The 18,573-nt window shown below is 36.8% G+C and overlaps 1 protein-coding gene across 1 annotated transcript in view; it reads right to left on the reverse strand.

The window, feature by feature from the left end:
• Positions 1 to 11,338, reverse strand: part of mmp2 (matrix metallopeptidase 2) — a 29,568-nt gene extending 18,230 nt beyond the window's left edge. Inside the window, exons 1-9 of the mRNA XM_048184618.1 lie at positions 10,983 to 11,338; positions 10,361 to 10,587; positions 6,533 to 6,681; positions 5,945 to 6,073; positions 5,685 to 5,858; positions 5,330 to 5,503; positions 3,750 to 3,923; positions 3,356 to 3,511; positions 3,054 to 3,180 (exon numbers count right to left, since the gene is read on the reverse strand). Coding sequence (XP_048040575.1) covers positions 3,054 to 3,180; positions 3,356 to 3,511; positions 3,750 to 3,923; positions 5,330 to 5,503; positions 5,685 to 5,858; positions 5,945 to 6,073; positions 6,533 to 6,681; positions 10,361 to 10,587; positions 10,983 to 11,135 — 1,463 coding nt within the window. The 5' untranslated portion in view covers positions 11,136 to 11,338. The remainder of the gene's footprint in view (positions 1 to 3,053; positions 3,181 to 3,355; positions 3,512 to 3,749; positions 3,924 to 5,329; positions 5,504 to 5,684; positions 5,859 to 5,944; positions 6,074 to 6,532; positions 6,682 to 10,360; positions 10,588 to 10,982) is intronic.
• Positions 11,339 to 18,573: the final 7,235 nt, after the last annotated feature.

Here is an 18,573-nt window from a genome sequence, read left to right on the forward strand (position 1 = left end):
TTATCTATATCAGCACTGGAGTAAACAGTGATGTCATCATCCAGCTCAGTTCATTTAGCATACAATGGTGTCAATGCAGGCAGATCAAAACACTGTTGAATAGCAAATGTCAAGTCAAGTCAAATTAATAAATGCTGTAGAAGTGCTGTTCATTATTAGTTCATGTTAACATTAGTTAACTACATTAGTTAAATAATGAACCTTATTGTAAAGTGTTACCAAATAAATAAACTAATAAAAATACCTTTGGATAAAAGCATTTGGTAAAATGAATAAATGTAAACATTGTGAAATGAGGAAAAAAAATAAGAATAACATTCCCCTCATCTCCAATTACTGCCTTAGAGATAAATATCACTGTAAAGATAACGGAAATGTAAAAACAAGCACTGACTTGTGTGTGTGTGTGTTTGTGATTTATGTGGACACAAATTTGTACAATGCCATGGGTATGAGGATATTTCATGAGTCCTCATATTTAAAATAGCTTTAAAAACATACTAAACAATGTTTTATTAAAAATGTAAAAATGCTGAATGTTTTCTGTGATGGGTAGGTTTAGGAGTAGGGGTCGTGTAGGGGGATAGAATGTACAGTTTGTACAGAATAAAAACCATTACGCCTATGGAATGTCCTCACTTTGATAGCAAAACAAACCTGTGTGTGTGAATGATATTATATATATATGTATATATATATATGAAGACTTCAGATGCAAAAGCCTCTAAGTGCCAAATTTTTTCTTCTAAAATGTGCATTTTTATCAAGCTTGTATGTTTATGTTCAGTTATTACACTTTAATGGCAATGAAAATGACCTATTAATTGCCATTAAAGTGAAATTACTGAACCTAAACATACAAGCTTGATAAAAATGCTCATTTTAGAAGAAAATTTCAGATGGCACTTAGAGGCTTTTGCATCTGAAGTCTTCATATATATATATATATATATATATATATATATATATATATATATATATATATATATATATATATACACACACACACACACACAGTACTGTGCAAAAGTCTTAGGCCACCATTAGATGTTGTTTTGGCTATGATATAATGACCATATATAATTATTTCTCAGTGTCTTTATTAGAATTATAACAAGAAAATACAGTAAATTTGAATGCAGTATTCAAAAACAGAAAAAAAAAAAGACTTTAAAAAGACTATATGCTGAAGTGGCAAGTATTTAGTGACCTTCCTTTAGACTTGAGCAATAGCAGGAACCGGCTCTCTTAAACCTAAATGGAATGGAAAAGGACTGGAAGGCCAAGAAAACTTTCAAAATATGATGAGAATTTTCTCAGAGTTTCTTCTTTGAGAAACTGGAAGAAGTCCAGGAAGTCACACTAAATACTGATTTTTGCCTTAAGAAGCCATTTTGTCCAGTTTTTTTTTTTTTTTTTTACATTATGTGCACATATTTCCTTTATTTTTTCTTGGTATCGTAATAAAGAGACTGAAAAATACATATGGATGGTCATTAGAACATTGCAAAAACAACAAAGCTGGTGGTGGCCTAAGACTTCTGCACCACACTATATATAGTATTATTTTATATTATATATGTTGTTTTATGCATGGAAGATACATAAAGGGTTCTATAATGCATTTAAATAATCAAGTGAAACTGCTTTATTTAGATTTATGGAATGAACATGATCTGTATCCTTTGGATTAGTTTTTCAGGATCTTTCTTATAAGAGCCGAATGAGTGCTATACAGACGTATGCTCATACTCGGCATACACTCTTTGTGTGTGGTCCTGTGATCTCTGTGACTGCATAGCAGTCAGCTTTAAAACTGGAGGTGTGTGTAGGACTGTGGGTGATTATTTTTCGTTCCAGAGCTCCTGATCCATGAGCATGTTGGTGAAAATCTATGACAGCACTCTTTATATTCTTAGATTTGCTTTGGACACTCTTCCAAAATGTTAAAATGTATAAAGCTTACCTCTGATTATCTGAGTATTAAGTGTAGATCATGGATTGAAATTGGCTTTAAAGCAAATCAAACAGTAAATGATATTTAAATGCATGCAATACATGTGTATGGATTTATTTTTATTTTTAGTTTCATAGGCACCTACACAATTAGAGGGTTAACACAAGCAACTTAAATACTTTAGTAGAGGAACCTGAATAGTACTGTAAGAGAGGACAGAGTTTCTTGACTAGATGATACTTTTTAGGTAAACAATTTGTAACAATACTGGTTAAGAGTTAAATTTAGAATATAAATATGCTGTGTTTTCAAATTTTAAGTCTCCTATAGAAAAATGCTTTTAAAAAAAAGTCTGTACAAATGTCTGTAGTCAGTGATATGGAAACTGTCATGATCATGTAATAGATTAAAGCAGTCAGCAATTTTGGGCTCCCACTAAATCTTCCAAGTAAAATTTATTTAGACAATAACAATGTGCTCAAAGGAATAAAACTTCCCCTGATATGGTAATGTTTGTGCTGAGGTATTTTGATTTTAGGATGTGGGATCAGATTTTTGGACTTTCCCTACTGTACCCAGTCTCGCCACCACCACGCTTACTTTTATTTGAATTCTGAAATAAAAATGTGGCTAAAGCATCAGCATGATTCTTCTCCTACTTAAATCGTCATTCTGTTATTCCAACCACTATAAAGCAATTACTCCTATCCATAATGATTTTAAAAAGATATGCTGAAGTTTTTTAATAGGCAGATAAACTGGGTCATGAAGTTTTCCCCAGATGGCCATGTGGCCATTTCCTGTGCACGCAAGTACAAAGATTTTGAAACCACTGAAAACAGATGAATTGGGCATTCCCGGCCAAATGAAATAACTGCTACCCACAGTTGTGTGCCTGGTATTTGCTGCTGTGAATCATGGTAATCTCTTTGACTGGTCAGATTATTGCATAGATGTTTTGTGGACAAAAAGGCAAAAGCAAGCAGTATTGTGATCCTGCCTGAATATTCCAAAAGTTATTTTCCCTGTTGTATTCTATTCACCTTCAGAATAATGTTAATGTGAAAATTTAATTCAAGAGTTTCTTTTGAATTACCTGTCTTTAAAGAAGAAGATCTCTCCTCTGATCTGGGCTACAGCATCAAATATAATGTTCTCATTACATACATCCATTGGCGTGACCGGTGGGACATTAGGGGGTAATGGTTTGTCTGTTGCCACACCTGTACAGAGAGATGTGATAAGATGAATAAAGAAGACTAAGATAATCTTTTAAATATGATAATAACTTTTACAACATCAGAACAAAAGATATTATGAACATTATGCAACTACTAAAATACATTAAACAAATGATTAGTTGAAGCTAATCATTTGAATATCATCTTCGACACTCACCATACAGCTCCTGGATGCCTTTAATGTCATCATCAGACAACCTTAATGTTTTGGTGAATGTGTAGATAGGAGCCATAAGAGCTCCAGGGTCCTCAGAGTGCTCTAAACCCAGGGCATGACCAAACTCATGGGCCGCCACCAGGAATAGACTGTAGCCTGAGGGGGAAAAAAAGAGACAGAAGTCTATTTATTAATCTGACCAGTTACATAAATGTATAGCATCACAACATGACTTAGTAAGCCAGTGAGAAGACAAAGACAGAGGCAGGAAGTGACTGGGTGAGAAAGCAAAAAATAAAGATTTCATTGTGCCATCACAAGAACAGAATATTTTTGGTGAGCAACACATTACACAAAAAATGACACACAAGGATCAAAAATATCTCTATGCCACCTTGGTCAGGACAGAAACCCCACTTGCGGTCGTCATCAAAGCTTTTGGTGACGGCGCACCACATCTTTCCATCACTGCGTCCCGATATGGTGCAGGAGTCATACGTGTTGCCAAGAAATTTAAAGGGGAAGACACAGGGTGCACCATCTGAATTTCCTCCAACCGTTGACATTGCTGCATCATTTAAAATAAATAAATACAAAATGGAGGGTTTAAAAAATGATTAACAGTTGATTCTAAACATTCTAGATTCTAGATGCATTCTAAACATTTAAAAAGGGCCAGAGATTCGTGTCAGCTCTTGATTAGAACTAACTAAATGAAATAACAACAGTGCCTAACAACAACTGAGATAACAAGAGAGGCAAAATAAGTAAAGATATGGATCTGTTTTTCAAATATGATGTCAAGCTATAATACAAGCTGCAATTAGTGGTACACCCACATATCAGATCACAGCTTTTGAACCTAAAGATAAACTACAGGACTGGAGCTGAGAGAATCATCAGGGAGGAGCCGTTCTCAATTACACAGACTCAACAGTCTGAATCACACTGACTCAACAGGCTCAAAATGAAGGTCACACTAGTTTCATGGCATAAACAGAGCTGTGTTTTGTTCAAGTTCAGCTAAAGTATGGGACTGTGGTCCAAAGCTCCAATTTAAAATGATGGCTTGCATCACACTGGACTGTTTTTCTGACTCTTTTATTCAGCACATACACACATTCACAAATAGAAAAAGAGGGCTGCATTCCCAGGGAATTACAACCAGATGAGAATTTCTGTGCTTCTGGCTTGCTTATGCCAGTATCCCATGATAAAAAGAGAAACTTTTAGTCTGCTGGAAACTGAAGAGCGAATGGAGCACTGCTGACTGACTTTAAAAACCAAATACATAAACAGACACATCACTGATTTGAAGTGGCTGCAAAGACTTGAGCAACGTCTTGAGCAACATCTAAACATCTGCTGTTTTACATCAGGGTTTTTCCTTGCCTCTGTCCCATTTGGCTTGCTTATTGCGAAGTTTATAAAGTTCTATTCTTTGTCAAGCTGTTTGGAAGTGTATTCATTATGAAATTTCATTGTATAATACAATTTTTTTTTCAAAAGAAACAAACAACCTGACTAGAACATATGACAGGCAACAATATCTCTTCACACATATACAGTGTCGCCTACTTTACTGACATAACATACACTACCGTTCAGTAAGATTTTTTTTTTTAAACATTTTTGAACCAAGTTTGCATTTATTTGATCATCCATACATTTATTAATATTATCAATGTTGAAAACAACTGTTCTGCTTAATTTTTTTCTGGAAACAATGATATTAAGAATTTCAGGATTCTTTGATTAATATAAATTCCAAAAGAACTGCATTTGAAATGTATTTTTGTAACAGCACCCTTGCTGAATAAAAGTAGTAATTTCCTTAAGTGTTCATTTTTTTATTTTTTACAGACCCCAAAACTTTTAAACGGTAGTGTAAGTTAGATTTTTATTTTTTTTTTCTTCAAGGAAGTGAAAATAAATAACTAAATATTTCTCTGGATTGGAGACTTATAGACTGACCTGTCTCAGGACAGAATCCATAAGTCTTGTCACGGTCATAATCTTCAGTGGTGGCACACCAACGGTACCCATCATCCCTTCCTGAGGTGGTGCAACTATCATATTTATCTCCCTGGAAAGTGAAGGGGAACTTACAAGGTGCTCCATCAGCATTTCCACCCAATGTGAACAGGACTGCAACACAGGAAGGAACACAATGAGTCATTGATTATGACATACAGTATTACAGTCATGACATGTACCATTTCTTCCCCAGATTACATCTGAGGATTAACTGCCTGAACTTTGCATCACTTTGGATGGGAACAGTCTCAAATTCTACTGTACTATAAAACTCAGCACAAACGTTACTCACGCTCATGAGGACAGAAGCCATACTTTCCATCTTCATCAAAGTTGTATGTGGTAGAGCACCAAAGGAACCCATCATCTCGACCCTGAGTGGTGCAGCTGGTGTACTCTTTACCCATGAACAAGAATGGAAACTTACAAAACTCCCCCTCAGCATTACCATACTTCACCTTTACCACTACATCAAAAGGGAGAGAGAAAAGAGCTCATTATACTTATGACATTTGATGAACAAATTCAGTACTTTTCTTTCAATTGAGATACCTTGCCCTTCTCCCAATGTCCACAGCTCATCATCATCAAAGTGAGAATCTCCTCCAATACCAGGTCCAGGGGCAAAGGCATGAGCCAGCAGACCATCCTTTCCATCAAATGGGTAACCATCACCATGTTCTACAAAAAATGCAACACATTTAAAGGGTTGGTACGACATGAGAGTGAGTAAATGATAGAATTTCCATTTTTGGGTAAACTAACCCTTTAACTCAAATATCTGTTTAAATGCAATGCACCAGACTTAGTATTTTGGGTTGATAATTGCAGTTTTAATAGGGGTCTCAAGTTCAGTTTAATTTTCTTGAGATTTTATCCACAATTTGTTATTTACAGCCTGCTCAGAAAACATTTGTCATGACAGCATTTCCAAAGACCACAAATATAAATCAATCTCCAGTCTAAGAAGCTTTATACTAAAGATTTTCCAGAGTGACTGTGGTTAGTATAAAACTTAGTATTTTAACAAAAATTAAGAGCTTTCAATCCTGTGATTAAGAAAAAAATTAAACAAACTGAGGTTTGTAAATTTACACCACATTAATTTAGAAACTTTTGTACAGAAACTTTCTGGAATACCATTTCGGCCAAAATTAATCATGATGTCAGCTTCTCCATCCATGATCCTGGTGAAGTTCAGAGGTGTGACATCACTCCAGACTTTAAATGCACGATAGAACGCATCATCAATTGTTTCTTCATCCAGATCCGGGGTGTGCCCTAAGATCCTGTGGAAGAAGAAAACGTCTTTTTAAACTAATACTTCCCAATTTATTATCCCATATTCTCTGGAAATGCAGACACATTTATTAATCTATGGCCTGGTTTCATAGACAGGGCTTAGTCTAAACCAACATTAGCCCTTAGTTCAATTAGGATATTTAAGTGGCTTTTATAAACGTACACTAGAAAAAAACATTGCTGGTGTGCACCTTGAGACAAAACTATGACACTGATATATTTTAAGATATGTCAGTACAAGTTGCTTAAAACAGCTCAAACATGCATTTTAGTCCATGACTAGCTTAAGCCTTGTCTGTGAAACTGGGGGTATATGTATTTATCATTGCTCATTTATGTAAAATTTTAATATTTTAAGTTACTAATTTTTACAGAACTAGTTATATTAGTATTATTATTTTTTATAGTAGGTCGGCAGGTAGTGCATTTGCCTTTTGTCTTTAGAGTGGCTCAAGAATGCATCAGGTTAGGATTATGAGACCAGACAAAAACTCTCAGAAGTCATGTCATGTCCCACAATGACATCGTCAAATTCAAGTAAGTATTACATGCGGTAAGCCTTTGGATGCACTGCGAGAAATGCTTACTATGCTTATTTTTTCCCCCATTATTAAATAGACAAAAATGGTCTGCCACAATCTCTTTCTTCATCACAAAGAGACATGAGGATGCCGAGGGTCCAACCATTAGAGCCAGCTCAATCCAATAATCATCAAGCTATTACAGATCACTCACACACAGCGATCAGAGGACAGCTGGTTACACTGATCACCTGCTGCTTTGCAGCATGGTCTGGTTTCTTTCTCTTAAGGAGGGAGCTCTGCTTCAAACCAAAACCAGGACTGTCAAATCCAAACCTGTTCTGGCATTACAAGGCAGCTGGAAATGGTCCCTACAGAAAAATGGAGCAACATTAAACAAATCTGGCAAGTGCAAAAAAAAAAAAAATAAATACATCAAAAAATAAAATAAAATAAAATAAAAATCAGTAAAAGATCAAAAGCTCTCCAATAGTCCAAGAACAGCATGGGGTGAAACACTGTTATGCTGACCACCCTGGAAGACGCTGGTGATAGTACTAACTGACAAAAGAAAGCCATTTATATTGTACAATGACAAGGAACCTTCCAGGCAGCCTTTATCACAAAAAAAGAAAAGGACAAGAACATAAGGATGAATGATCAACAGAACTCTTGCCATAGTTTGGCAGCCTATGTTGTATATTTAAATGAAAGAACTTTATGAAACAATTGGAGGTGCACACTTATCAAAGCATCTAGTAAATGCTAACTGTGCTTGTAGCAATTTTCTCAGACATATTCAGTAAAAGTTATCCTATTTTCTAGTGCCAAACCACAGCACATCTATAAGTACACTACAGCAACTGGAAAAATAGTGCGGCTATGGACCAAAGTCAGAGTAGGCCTCATTTCATTTTATATGAATGAAAAGGAAGCTGTGAGGGATAGTACAGTCTGTTCAGTTGATGAAACACTGAAAATATGTTTTTCCCAAAAAATTCCAGTGGATGTTGAAAACAAACTCTGGAAAACATGAAATGTGAAAGATAGACGTGACCTTAATACAGCACAATATGTTGAACATTGACATACTGAAGGGAACATCTTGAGTTTTGAAACTGAAAAGAAACTGTGACAGAGAACAGCACACCATTCAGCAATGAATACATTTCTGTGATGCAGTTTTTATTACAATTATCAGGGCCCGAGCACCGATGGTGCAAGGTCCCTATTGTAATTGCTCAGTCAATTCTTCTTCTTCTCTGAAATGAATCACATTTTTGAGGGCCTAAACATGCTCGAAAACTCTGCACACTGCGTCAGAAGTGGTGAAAATTTATGTCAGATATGGGTTTCTGAATTAGGTGTGGCAAAATGGCTCGATAGCGCCACATACAAAATTCCAATTAAGTGCCTTTCACGCTACGTTTCACGTACAGGTATGAAATTCGTTATACACATATAACAGCCCAATACCTATAAAAAAGTCTGTGGGTGCAAAATCTGAAAACCCAACAGGAAGTGAGATATTTTGAATTTTCTCTGCACAATTTTTGCAGGTTTTGCCATTTCGAGACATTGTACTTTAACAAACTCCTCCTAGAGCTTTAATCAGACCAAGGTCATATTTGGTCAGTCTAATCTAAAGGCCTTTGAGACGTTAAATTGCGAAGATCTTGAGTTTTCGCTGAAGGGCATGTTCATGGCGGCCTGACAAATTTCGATGTTTCACCATGAAACAGGCATGTAGTGTCCGATCTGCCCCAAACTTCATGTTTTATTAGAGTCCTGACCTGAAGACTTCTACATGCCAATATTCAATTACAGTCATAGCACCACCTGTGGGCAACAGGAAATGTCAAGTTTTACACTGTGATTAACTCCTCATAGAGATTTAACCAGATTGAAATCATATTTGGTCAGTCTAATCTTAAGGCCTTAGCAATATTAACTTGCGAAGATCTTGAGTTTTCGCTGAAGGGCGTGTCCATGGCTGCCTGACAAAATCTGATGTTTCGCCATGAAGGAGGAAGCTGTTGTAACTCAGGCATAAAGTGTCTGAACTGCCCCAGAATTCACATGTGTGATAAAAGTCCTGGCCTGAAGACATCTATATGCCAATATTTAGTTAGTCATAGCGCCACCTGCTGACAACAGGAAATGGCACGCTTTACACTGTAATTCACTCCCAGAAACACATTTCAATATGCCACGAAGAACCAAACATACTAGGAACACGTTAAATCATGCAACACTTGGCTAAGTGCTAATGTATGCGATTAATGCCACAAAGTTGTTGTAACTCAGGCATACAATGTTCGATCTGCTTCAAACTTCACATATTTGATAATAGTCCTGGCCTGAAGACATCTACTTGGCAATATTCAGTAATAGTCAATACTGGCAGGAATTGTAGTGCATCAAAATGACATATTTCTCCTCTATTTATCCACTTAAATGAATATCGCCCACTGTTCAGTTTTCCTTAGGCCACCGAGTGACAGTGAGTATGAGGGCCCTTTCATCGCTGCTTGCAGCTTTAATGATTGACATTGTGTTGCTTATTATTAATTATTGTTTATATTAAGCCTAGTCCCTAAATACATTTCTTTCATAAATCTTAATAAGATGATGACAAAATACTAAATCTAAATATCTGTTAAATTAGAAAAGCTGATGTTGGCAGAAAATCTAAGGCTGAGCCATTTCTTCCATAAATCTGCATGGGGCCCTGCAAACTTTTATACTGGTAAAACAACATAGTTGTGGTTATGACTCATTAAACAGAACCACTGTCAGGTCTTGTAGCCCAGTAAATATCCTCAGGATCCCGACTCAGTCCTTCTTTTTGTTACAATGGACAGTTAACTACTTGTATTATGTTTGATTACTGGCCAATTTCTTTATTGATAGCAATTAATCAAAGGCCAAACTTTTCTTGCATTTCCTATAGTCAGCACAACTTTATAATCAAATATATATTATATTATATATATATATATATATATATATATATATATATATATATATATATATATATATATAGTTTAGTAAGCAGTCTCACACGCTGACTCTCAAGCTAATAAAAGTAATGACTGACAAACAGTGGGGAGCATTTGCTCTGCACTGTCTGAAGTAAACACACCTGTATGTAATGTTTTTCTGTCCCCACTTGGGCTTCCTGTGAAAGAAATTGTAATTGGCCACATCAGGAACTCCACAACGTGGTTTCTTCATGATCTCTACGGTCTTCTGATCAATCTCCCCTGTCTCCGGTAAAGCAAAAAACTTCTGCATCTTCTTCAGTGTGTCCTTTAGCACCATCAGGTTACACCTGTCTTTTGGGCAGCCATAGAACTTATTTAAGTAGTGCTGTGAAAAGAATAATACAATGAAGGAGAGAGAGAGAGAGAGAGAGAGATAGAGAGATAGAGAGAGAGAGAGTGGAGAGAGAGAGAGAGAGAGAGAGAGAGAGAGAGAGAGAGAGATAACTTAACTGGAACTGTTTACCACATTCCACATCCATCATATGTTATTGTGTTTTAAATTTTCCATGTATTCCAACCGTGAACAAAGGCTAACATTTAAATACTGTACAAATACTTCAAATAATATTTCCAATGTAATTTAAACATCTCTTAAATGTTTCTTTTGTTAAGGAAAATACATTTTATAGGCCTATCCATGACAAATAATAAACTTAAGCAGTCACTTCTAACGAAATTATAACTGCTTTAATTCTTGCAGTTAAATAAAAGTACACTCACCAGGGCCACTTCTTTGTCTGTGTGAGAAGTTTCATCGCCTGGGAACTTTATGATGGGTGAGGGCGCAGCAAAAGTTTGCAGGGAAGCAAGAAACTGCACAAGGAAAACTTTAAGGACAAAATGCCTACAGCTGAAAATCTTAAAGCACGTCATTTTGGTCCGGTTCCTTGATGTCCTTGTGTTGAAAATAAGGTATCGAACAGGCCTTTACGACGTGTTCTCCAAGCTCTAAGTTTCTCCGACTGCACTGCAATTTTTCTTTCTTTTCCTTAGCGACACATCCTGCTTTCGTGGTCAGTGGAAAAGGTTTCTGCTTGCACACGCACTTTTCTGATGCTTGAGTTGTGACTGCGCAGCCTCCAGATCCAAGAATTTGGGAGAGCAGTGAAATTGGAGACGCTAGCGGGAACGAGCGGGCAGAATGTGTGCGCGCGCACCATGGAAACATTCACAGAGAGGTTTGAAGTTGAAAATTTAAGTTTAAAATTGTACATTGGGGACTTCAAATTGAGTCCTTAACCATGAAATACACTGTTCACATTTTACCCTGGGTTAATAATTCAGCCTTGGTCCATCCTCAAGAGCCACTTTACTTACAGTTCTTAATCGTTAAGGGGCGTTCATACCGAACGCGATTTATGGCGCTGCGCAGACTGATCGGCATATAACATCAAAGAAGGCCTACCGCGAAAGCGATTGGAGAGCATAGGATTCTTTAAAGGGTTAGTTCACCCCAAAATGAAAATTCTGTCATTAATTACTCACCCTGATCATGTCGTTTCACACCTGCGAGACCTTCGTTCATCTCCGGAAAACAAATTAAGATATTTTTGATTAAATCCGAGAGTTTTTTTTTTTTTTTTTTTTTTTTTTATCTCCCATAGAAATCAACGTAATTATCACCATAATTCAAGGTCCAGAAAAGTAGAAAATCTTGTTAAAATAGTCAACGTGACTACAGTGCTTCAACCTTAATGACGAGTTTTGTGTGCAAAAACACCATTGTCTTTCTGCTACGCTGCTTAAAGGTGCTCTAAGCGATGTCACGCGTTTTTAGGCCAAAAAATTTTTTTGTCACATACAGCAAACATCTCCTCACTATCCCCTAGCTGCCTGTCCCCTGAACACACTGTAAAAAACGTGGTCTCTGTAGTCGCCACAAGCTCCAAAAACAGCAACAAAAACTACCTGGTGCAGCCTGGACCACGAATCATAATAAACATGCTCCAGCCAATAACTGACAAGAATGATTTTAAATGCGCATTCATGACTGTTTCAGGAAGCACGGAGGGGAGGGGGAGGGGGAGGGGGAGGAGGAGGAGGAGGAGGAGGGAGGGTCTAGCTAGCCTCTGTTTTGTTTGACAACACTTTGAACGTCAACAGGAAGTTACTCCACCCAGGATCGCTTAGAGCACCTTTAAGTTCAGCGCTTCCAGTTTCAAGGTCAGAAAGCCGACTCGCCCTGCGTTCCATTCGGAAGGGCTCATCCCTATGCCCTAATCCCTTCAGAGGGTTTACCCTCCGGAGTGAGAGCTTCGAAGGGATGAAGGGTGTAGGGGTAAAAAAAACTGTTCTTTTGGAACGCACTTCAGCGTCATCTTAACGAGACAATCAAGGAGGATAAATTGTGCAAGCTGCGCCTTTTGTTTAACGTTATTATTTATTTATTTATTTATTTATTTATTTTAGGTTTACCGCATGTAGGCTATATTGTATCTATGTATTTGAAACATTTGAATGGACTGATAAATGAGCTGTAAAGTATTTTTTTTTTAAGTACAATGTCATTTTGACCATAATAATGTACCAAATCTAACTCGTTTAAATATTACAGTAGTACAGAAAAATATTATACATACCTTTATAGTTAAAATCGAACTCCTAACCTCCTGTACCCATTCTGTGACGTCAAACAACTTCCCGATAGTCGGTGCGTTCCAAACGGGATACATCGCCCTCCGAAGGGCACTTCGGAGTGAAAATAATCATGGCCGCCATGTTGAAGGGCCGTTCCAAACCGAAGTGCTCAAAACTGGCCACTTCAAAGGGCCCTTCGGAATGAAGGATTTTGAAGGGTACAACTGATGGACACTTTGGGCCCCCATGATCCTTTGCACAGGGAAGTTCTTTGACGTCACAGAATGGGTACAGGAGGTTATAGGAGTTCGATTTTTACCTATAAATGTATATATATTATTTTTCTATACTACTGTAATATTTATACGAGTTAGATTTAGTACATTATTATGGTCAAAACGACATTGTACTTCAACAAAAATACTTTACAGCTCCCTTTATCAGTCCATTCAAATGTTTAAAATACATAGACACAATATAGCCTACATGCCATAAACCTAAAATAAATAAATAAATAAACTAACGCTAAACAAATGGCGCAGCTTGCACAATTTACTCCTCTTTGATCGTCTCGTTAAGATGACGCTGAAGTGCGTTCCAAAAGAAGAGTTTTTTTGACCCCTACACCCTTCATCCCTTCGAAGCTCTCACTCCGGAGGGTAAACCCTTTGAAGGGATTAGGGCATAGGGATGAGCCCTTCCGAATGGAACGCAGGGAGTATCCACCTTATTTTTCAGGTAAGAACGGGCGTGGCCATTTGTAAATTTATGTCTTCCGGTGTCATTCGCTTCCAGTCATTTTTAGCTGTACAAAATTATTACCATATTATTTTAATGTATTTTCTGAATTATAAACACGCTGGTTTGTATAGCGCAAATAGTTTTGCAGTTTACTACACTTTAAAATTCTTCTTGTTATTCACTATATAGTAGGCTATATAATATTCAGATGCAACTTAAGTATACACACATCCGAAGCTGACAAAATTTCTTTGAGCAAATACAAATCATTTGATTGACACTGTTACATAATGTTTATATGTGCAGTTTACTTAATAATGTTATGTTGATTACGTAAGGTGAACACAATTATTTTTTTTGTGAACAATTGTTTTTATTGAATAATCATTTATATAAAAGGGATACAACATATCAGAATGCATGTTATATCCCTTGTATCAACTAATACAAAGAGTAAACTAGGGGAAAAAAGTTGAAGGCGCCTCATGTCTTGTTAAGATGATGCTAAAGTGTGTTCCAAAAAAAAAGTTTTTTTGACCCCTACACCCTTCATCACTTAGAAGCTCTCACTCCGGAGGGTAAACCCTTAGAAGGGATTAAGGCCTAGGGATGACGAGCCTTTCCGAATGGAACACAGTGAGGGACAACTAATTAGGCTTTTTCACACTTCCGGGTTTCGTGTTTCCGGCGCTCAGCATCGCAGGGTAAATTTACTTCTGCCAATGTCTAATCGTATGTGTTGTTGTAAGAGACATGAAATATATTTTTTGTGTTCCCATTTGCTCAAATAGCAAAAGAAAAACTCCACAGTAGTATTTTCACAACTTTTAAAAGAGGAAAAAATAAAGAGCGATTGATAACGGCAGTCAGAAGAGGGATGTCAATTTGACCATCACTCCCACAGCAAAGAGTATGGAACCCAAGAGGCGACACTTTGATACTTTTTGGGTAACAGCCACTAGAAGGCGCTCCGGTAGCGCGGCAGTTAGCAAAAATGCTAACTGGACCATAGAATCCTTCACATCTATGCACCCAAATTCGGCGAATTTCGCTGCCAAATCAGAAGCGCAATGGAACAGTTTTTTTTTTTTTTTTTTTTTTTTTTTTTTTAATTAAGTCACCAGTAAATTGTATGGCTTCCACAGTAAATGTTGTATTGTCTTATATATGTTTTATTTTACCAGTTGGGGAATCCAACCACTCAACCATCTGAGGTAATGTAGTTAGCCTACTTATGCAACTTTACACATTTATTAGTAAATTAATAATTAATCCATTTAAGAGCATCATGTTTGCAGCAAACAATATATTTCAGACCTAGTGGAGTAATAGTAATAATAGGAAGTCCGTGACATCTGATCTCATCTAAATTAATTTGTGACAATGAGACCACAACTGGTGTCATGTGTAGCCTGGTCAACGGATTCACATATTGATCAATAGCTAATATAAAATATACAATGATGTGATCATAATTGACGTGAGTAGTTGAAAAAATATTTTGAATGAGCTGTTTAACCCATATGTTCTGTTCGGGGTCTCTGAGACCCCAGCAATAAAACATGATTAAATGCATTTTCCTTTTATGCATCAGGTGAAGCGCCATTTTTTTCAAAACAGCTGTCCCGACTTTCCGATACTGCATGACGTTCGAAGCTTCAAACGTCATCAATCACGTGGTATTGTCATTTCGATACAAGCATACAGTGTACAGTGTGTGAAAACTGGGTCGGAATCGGAGCCCCAGTATCAACCGTCCCATCACTGGGATTTTTCTTTGTTCTTGGAAATAACGTCTGGAACGCCATTCAAAGTAGATATTCGATCGATCAAACCTAACCTCTGCGAGACGTGTTGACGTCACTTAAAAAAAAAAAAAAACGTAAAAACAAACTGTAACATTAGACATTATTTTAAATAATAATACCTTCGTTTTTGTCAGCTGTTTTCAAAGCGATTTTATGTTTTATTCTGTTTTTGCCATAATTGACGTTGTGTCGTGGCGACATATGGTCAACATGTGAACGTCTGATTGCTCACTGAAGTCAAGTGGGACATTTAATTTGGGATATTCCCACGTCAAACCTGTCTGGAACAATGCATACTAAACAAAACCAAAGGCCTAGTCTACTGGTTCCAGTTAACGCGTTTTCCCTCATCTTTTTTTCTTTCTTCTTTTTTTTTTCTGTCAGATGCTAAACCGTGTAGAAGTTCCCCTGATTGTACAAAGCACAATATGAGGTAAGATTTTGTTTCGCTTATGGTTGTCTGATGCTCAACAACTGGGCTGTAACATTACCTTAAAGGGTTAGTTCACCCAAAAATGAAAATTCGGAACACAAATGAAGGTCTTTTTAATGAAATCTGAGAGCTCTCTGTCCTCCCATTGACCGCCTACGCAACTGCCACTTTCAAGCCCCAAAAAAGGTAGTAAAGACATCATAAAAGTAATCCATGTGACTCCAGTGGTTTAACCTTAATTTTATGTGCTTGCTCAAAAAACATATATTTACCTCTTTATTAACAAAATAATATTTATGTTTGCTGATCAATGTATATATGAAAATAAAAGCCTAAATTATATCTGTTCATCATATTAAGTGATCGTGTCTCTTCAGAAAATTTGGTCTAAACCGCTCAATTAATATTGATTAGTTATACAAACTCTTTATGAACGTTTTGAAGCATCGAAGTGTCAGTTGTGTAGACTGTCTATGGAGGGACAGAAATCTCTAATTTCATTTAAAAGATCTTCATTTGTGTTCTGAAGATGGACGAAAGACTTACAGGTTTGGAATTACATGAGAGAGAGTAAATGATAAGTAACTTTTAATTTTTGAGTGAACTAACCCTTAAGTTGACTTCTGTTTTCATGTTCTGATTGGCACAGTGGACTGTAGGGTAAGAGATGTTCTATTGAAACCATGTGTTTACAAAGGGCCCTATAGTTACTAACTAACTGTTTTAATTATTAATGTTCATATTTTAATGATTCAACTTAAAGGGTTAGTTCACCCAAAAATGAAAATTCTGTCATTTATTGCTCACCCTCATGCCGTTCCACACCCGTAAGACCTTTGTTCATCTTCTGAACACAAATTATGATATTTTAGTTGAAAACCGATGGCTCCGTGTCGTGAGGCCTTCATAGGGAGCAATGACACTTCCTCTCTCAAGATCCATTAATGTACTAAAACATATTTAAATCAGTTCATGTGAGTACAGTGGTTCAATATTAATATTATAAAGCGACGAGAATATTTTTGGTGCGCCAAAAAACCCTGAAATAACGACTTATAAAGTGATGCCCGATTTCAAAACACTTCAGGAAGCTTCGGAGCACAGATGAATCAGTGTATCGAATCTGCTGTTCGGAGCGCCAGAGTCACGTGATTTCAGCCGTTGGCAGTTTGACACGCGATCTGAATCATGATTCGATACGCTGATTCATTTATGCTCCGATGCTTCCTGAAGCAGCGTTTTGAAATCGGCCATCACTAAATAAGTTGTTATTTTGTTTTTTTGGCGCACCAAAAATATTCTCGTCACTTTATAATATTAATATTGAACCACTGTACTCACATGAACCGATTTAAATATGTTTTTAGTACCTTTATGGATCTTGAGAGATAGGGCTGTCGCGGTCAAGCAATTTCCCTTGCGGTAATTTTGAGTGGCTCAATAGCGCGGTATGCGGTTTTACCGCGCATATAGATAAAATCTGAGTGTATGTGCTACGATGTAATGAGATCATATTCAGAAAGCAATGAAACCGAAACTAAATCGCGTTGAAACAGGAAGTGAAGTAAAAAGAAGAGAATGACAAAATAACGGTCCACATAAAGCATAAACCTGACGATAAGATCGTTAGTCTATCGTTAGCCTAGTTAGTTCTGATCCTCGAATCTGACTGACAAGAGACTTTTTCTGTTGATATTTCTCCTGCGCGTTCTAGACGGGCTGTCAGTGCAGTTTTATTGTTACACCACAAAGTGGTGGCAAGAGACCGTCTTTGAGTGAGTTTTTAAACCGTTCATTCAACTACACGTTCGAAACGCTGACTCGTTCAAAGGGAGATGTATTAATGAAACACACTGTCGAAATCATTTTAACTTTGATCGCCACTTTTAAAGGCTCAGCTGACTAGCAATGCATCGATTCTAAGCCAGATTTCGCTTTCCTTGGACATGACAACCTATTTTCACAAATATACATGACTCTGCCTGAAGGACAGACACAGCTAATCGCACACAATCAGTCAATCTCTCTCTCATTCGCAGTCTGTTTAAACTTAAGTGCAAATCTACTGAGCCTCTGTACAAATAAACATGGTTAACATTATGTTACCATTACTAATATCTAGTACACACACACACAAAGTGTAAAACAAAAAGGGCCGTAACCTTACAAAAAAGAAAATAAGCAAATATCGCGGTAGCTGCGGTTGTTGCATTCCTCTGCGGTTATGCTCGTCAATAGCGTGGTATTGCGATATTGCGGTTATCGCGACAGCCCTATTGAGAGAGGAAATGTCATTGCTCCCTATGAAGGCCTCACGGAGCCATCGGTTTTCAACTAAAATATCATAATTTGTGTTCAGAAGATGAACAAAGGTCTTACGGGTGTGGATGAGGCATGAGGGTGAGCAATAAATGACAGAATTTTCATTTTTGGGTGAACTAACCCTTTAACAACAAAAGATTTTTAGAAGTCATATTTTTATGTCCATTTTACTTTTATTTTAGACTAGAGGTCAAATTAAGTAAAAAAATGGCAAAACTTACCCTGTTCTCCCTTGTATGCAAGTAAATTTGTTTTTGTTTGCTATATGGGAATGACACAAATGCTTAGGTTTTTTTTGTCTTTATTATTATTATTGATTTTTTTTTAAGTAAACTGCAACTTTAATGTAGTAGTCTTTTGTACTTTAATGTCATAATTTTGACAGTCTAATGACTCAAAGAAAAGGAAAAGTCTTCCCTCTAGTGGTGTA

The sequence above is a fragment of the Megalobrama amblycephala genome, linkage group LG3 (genome assembly GCF_018812025.1).
Source record: "Megalobrama amblycephala isolate DHTTF-2021 linkage group LG3, ASM1881202v1, whole genome shotgun sequence".
Taxonomy (NCBI): Eukaryota; Metazoa; Chordata; class Actinopteri; order Cypriniformes; family Xenocyprididae; genus Megalobrama; species Megalobrama amblycephala.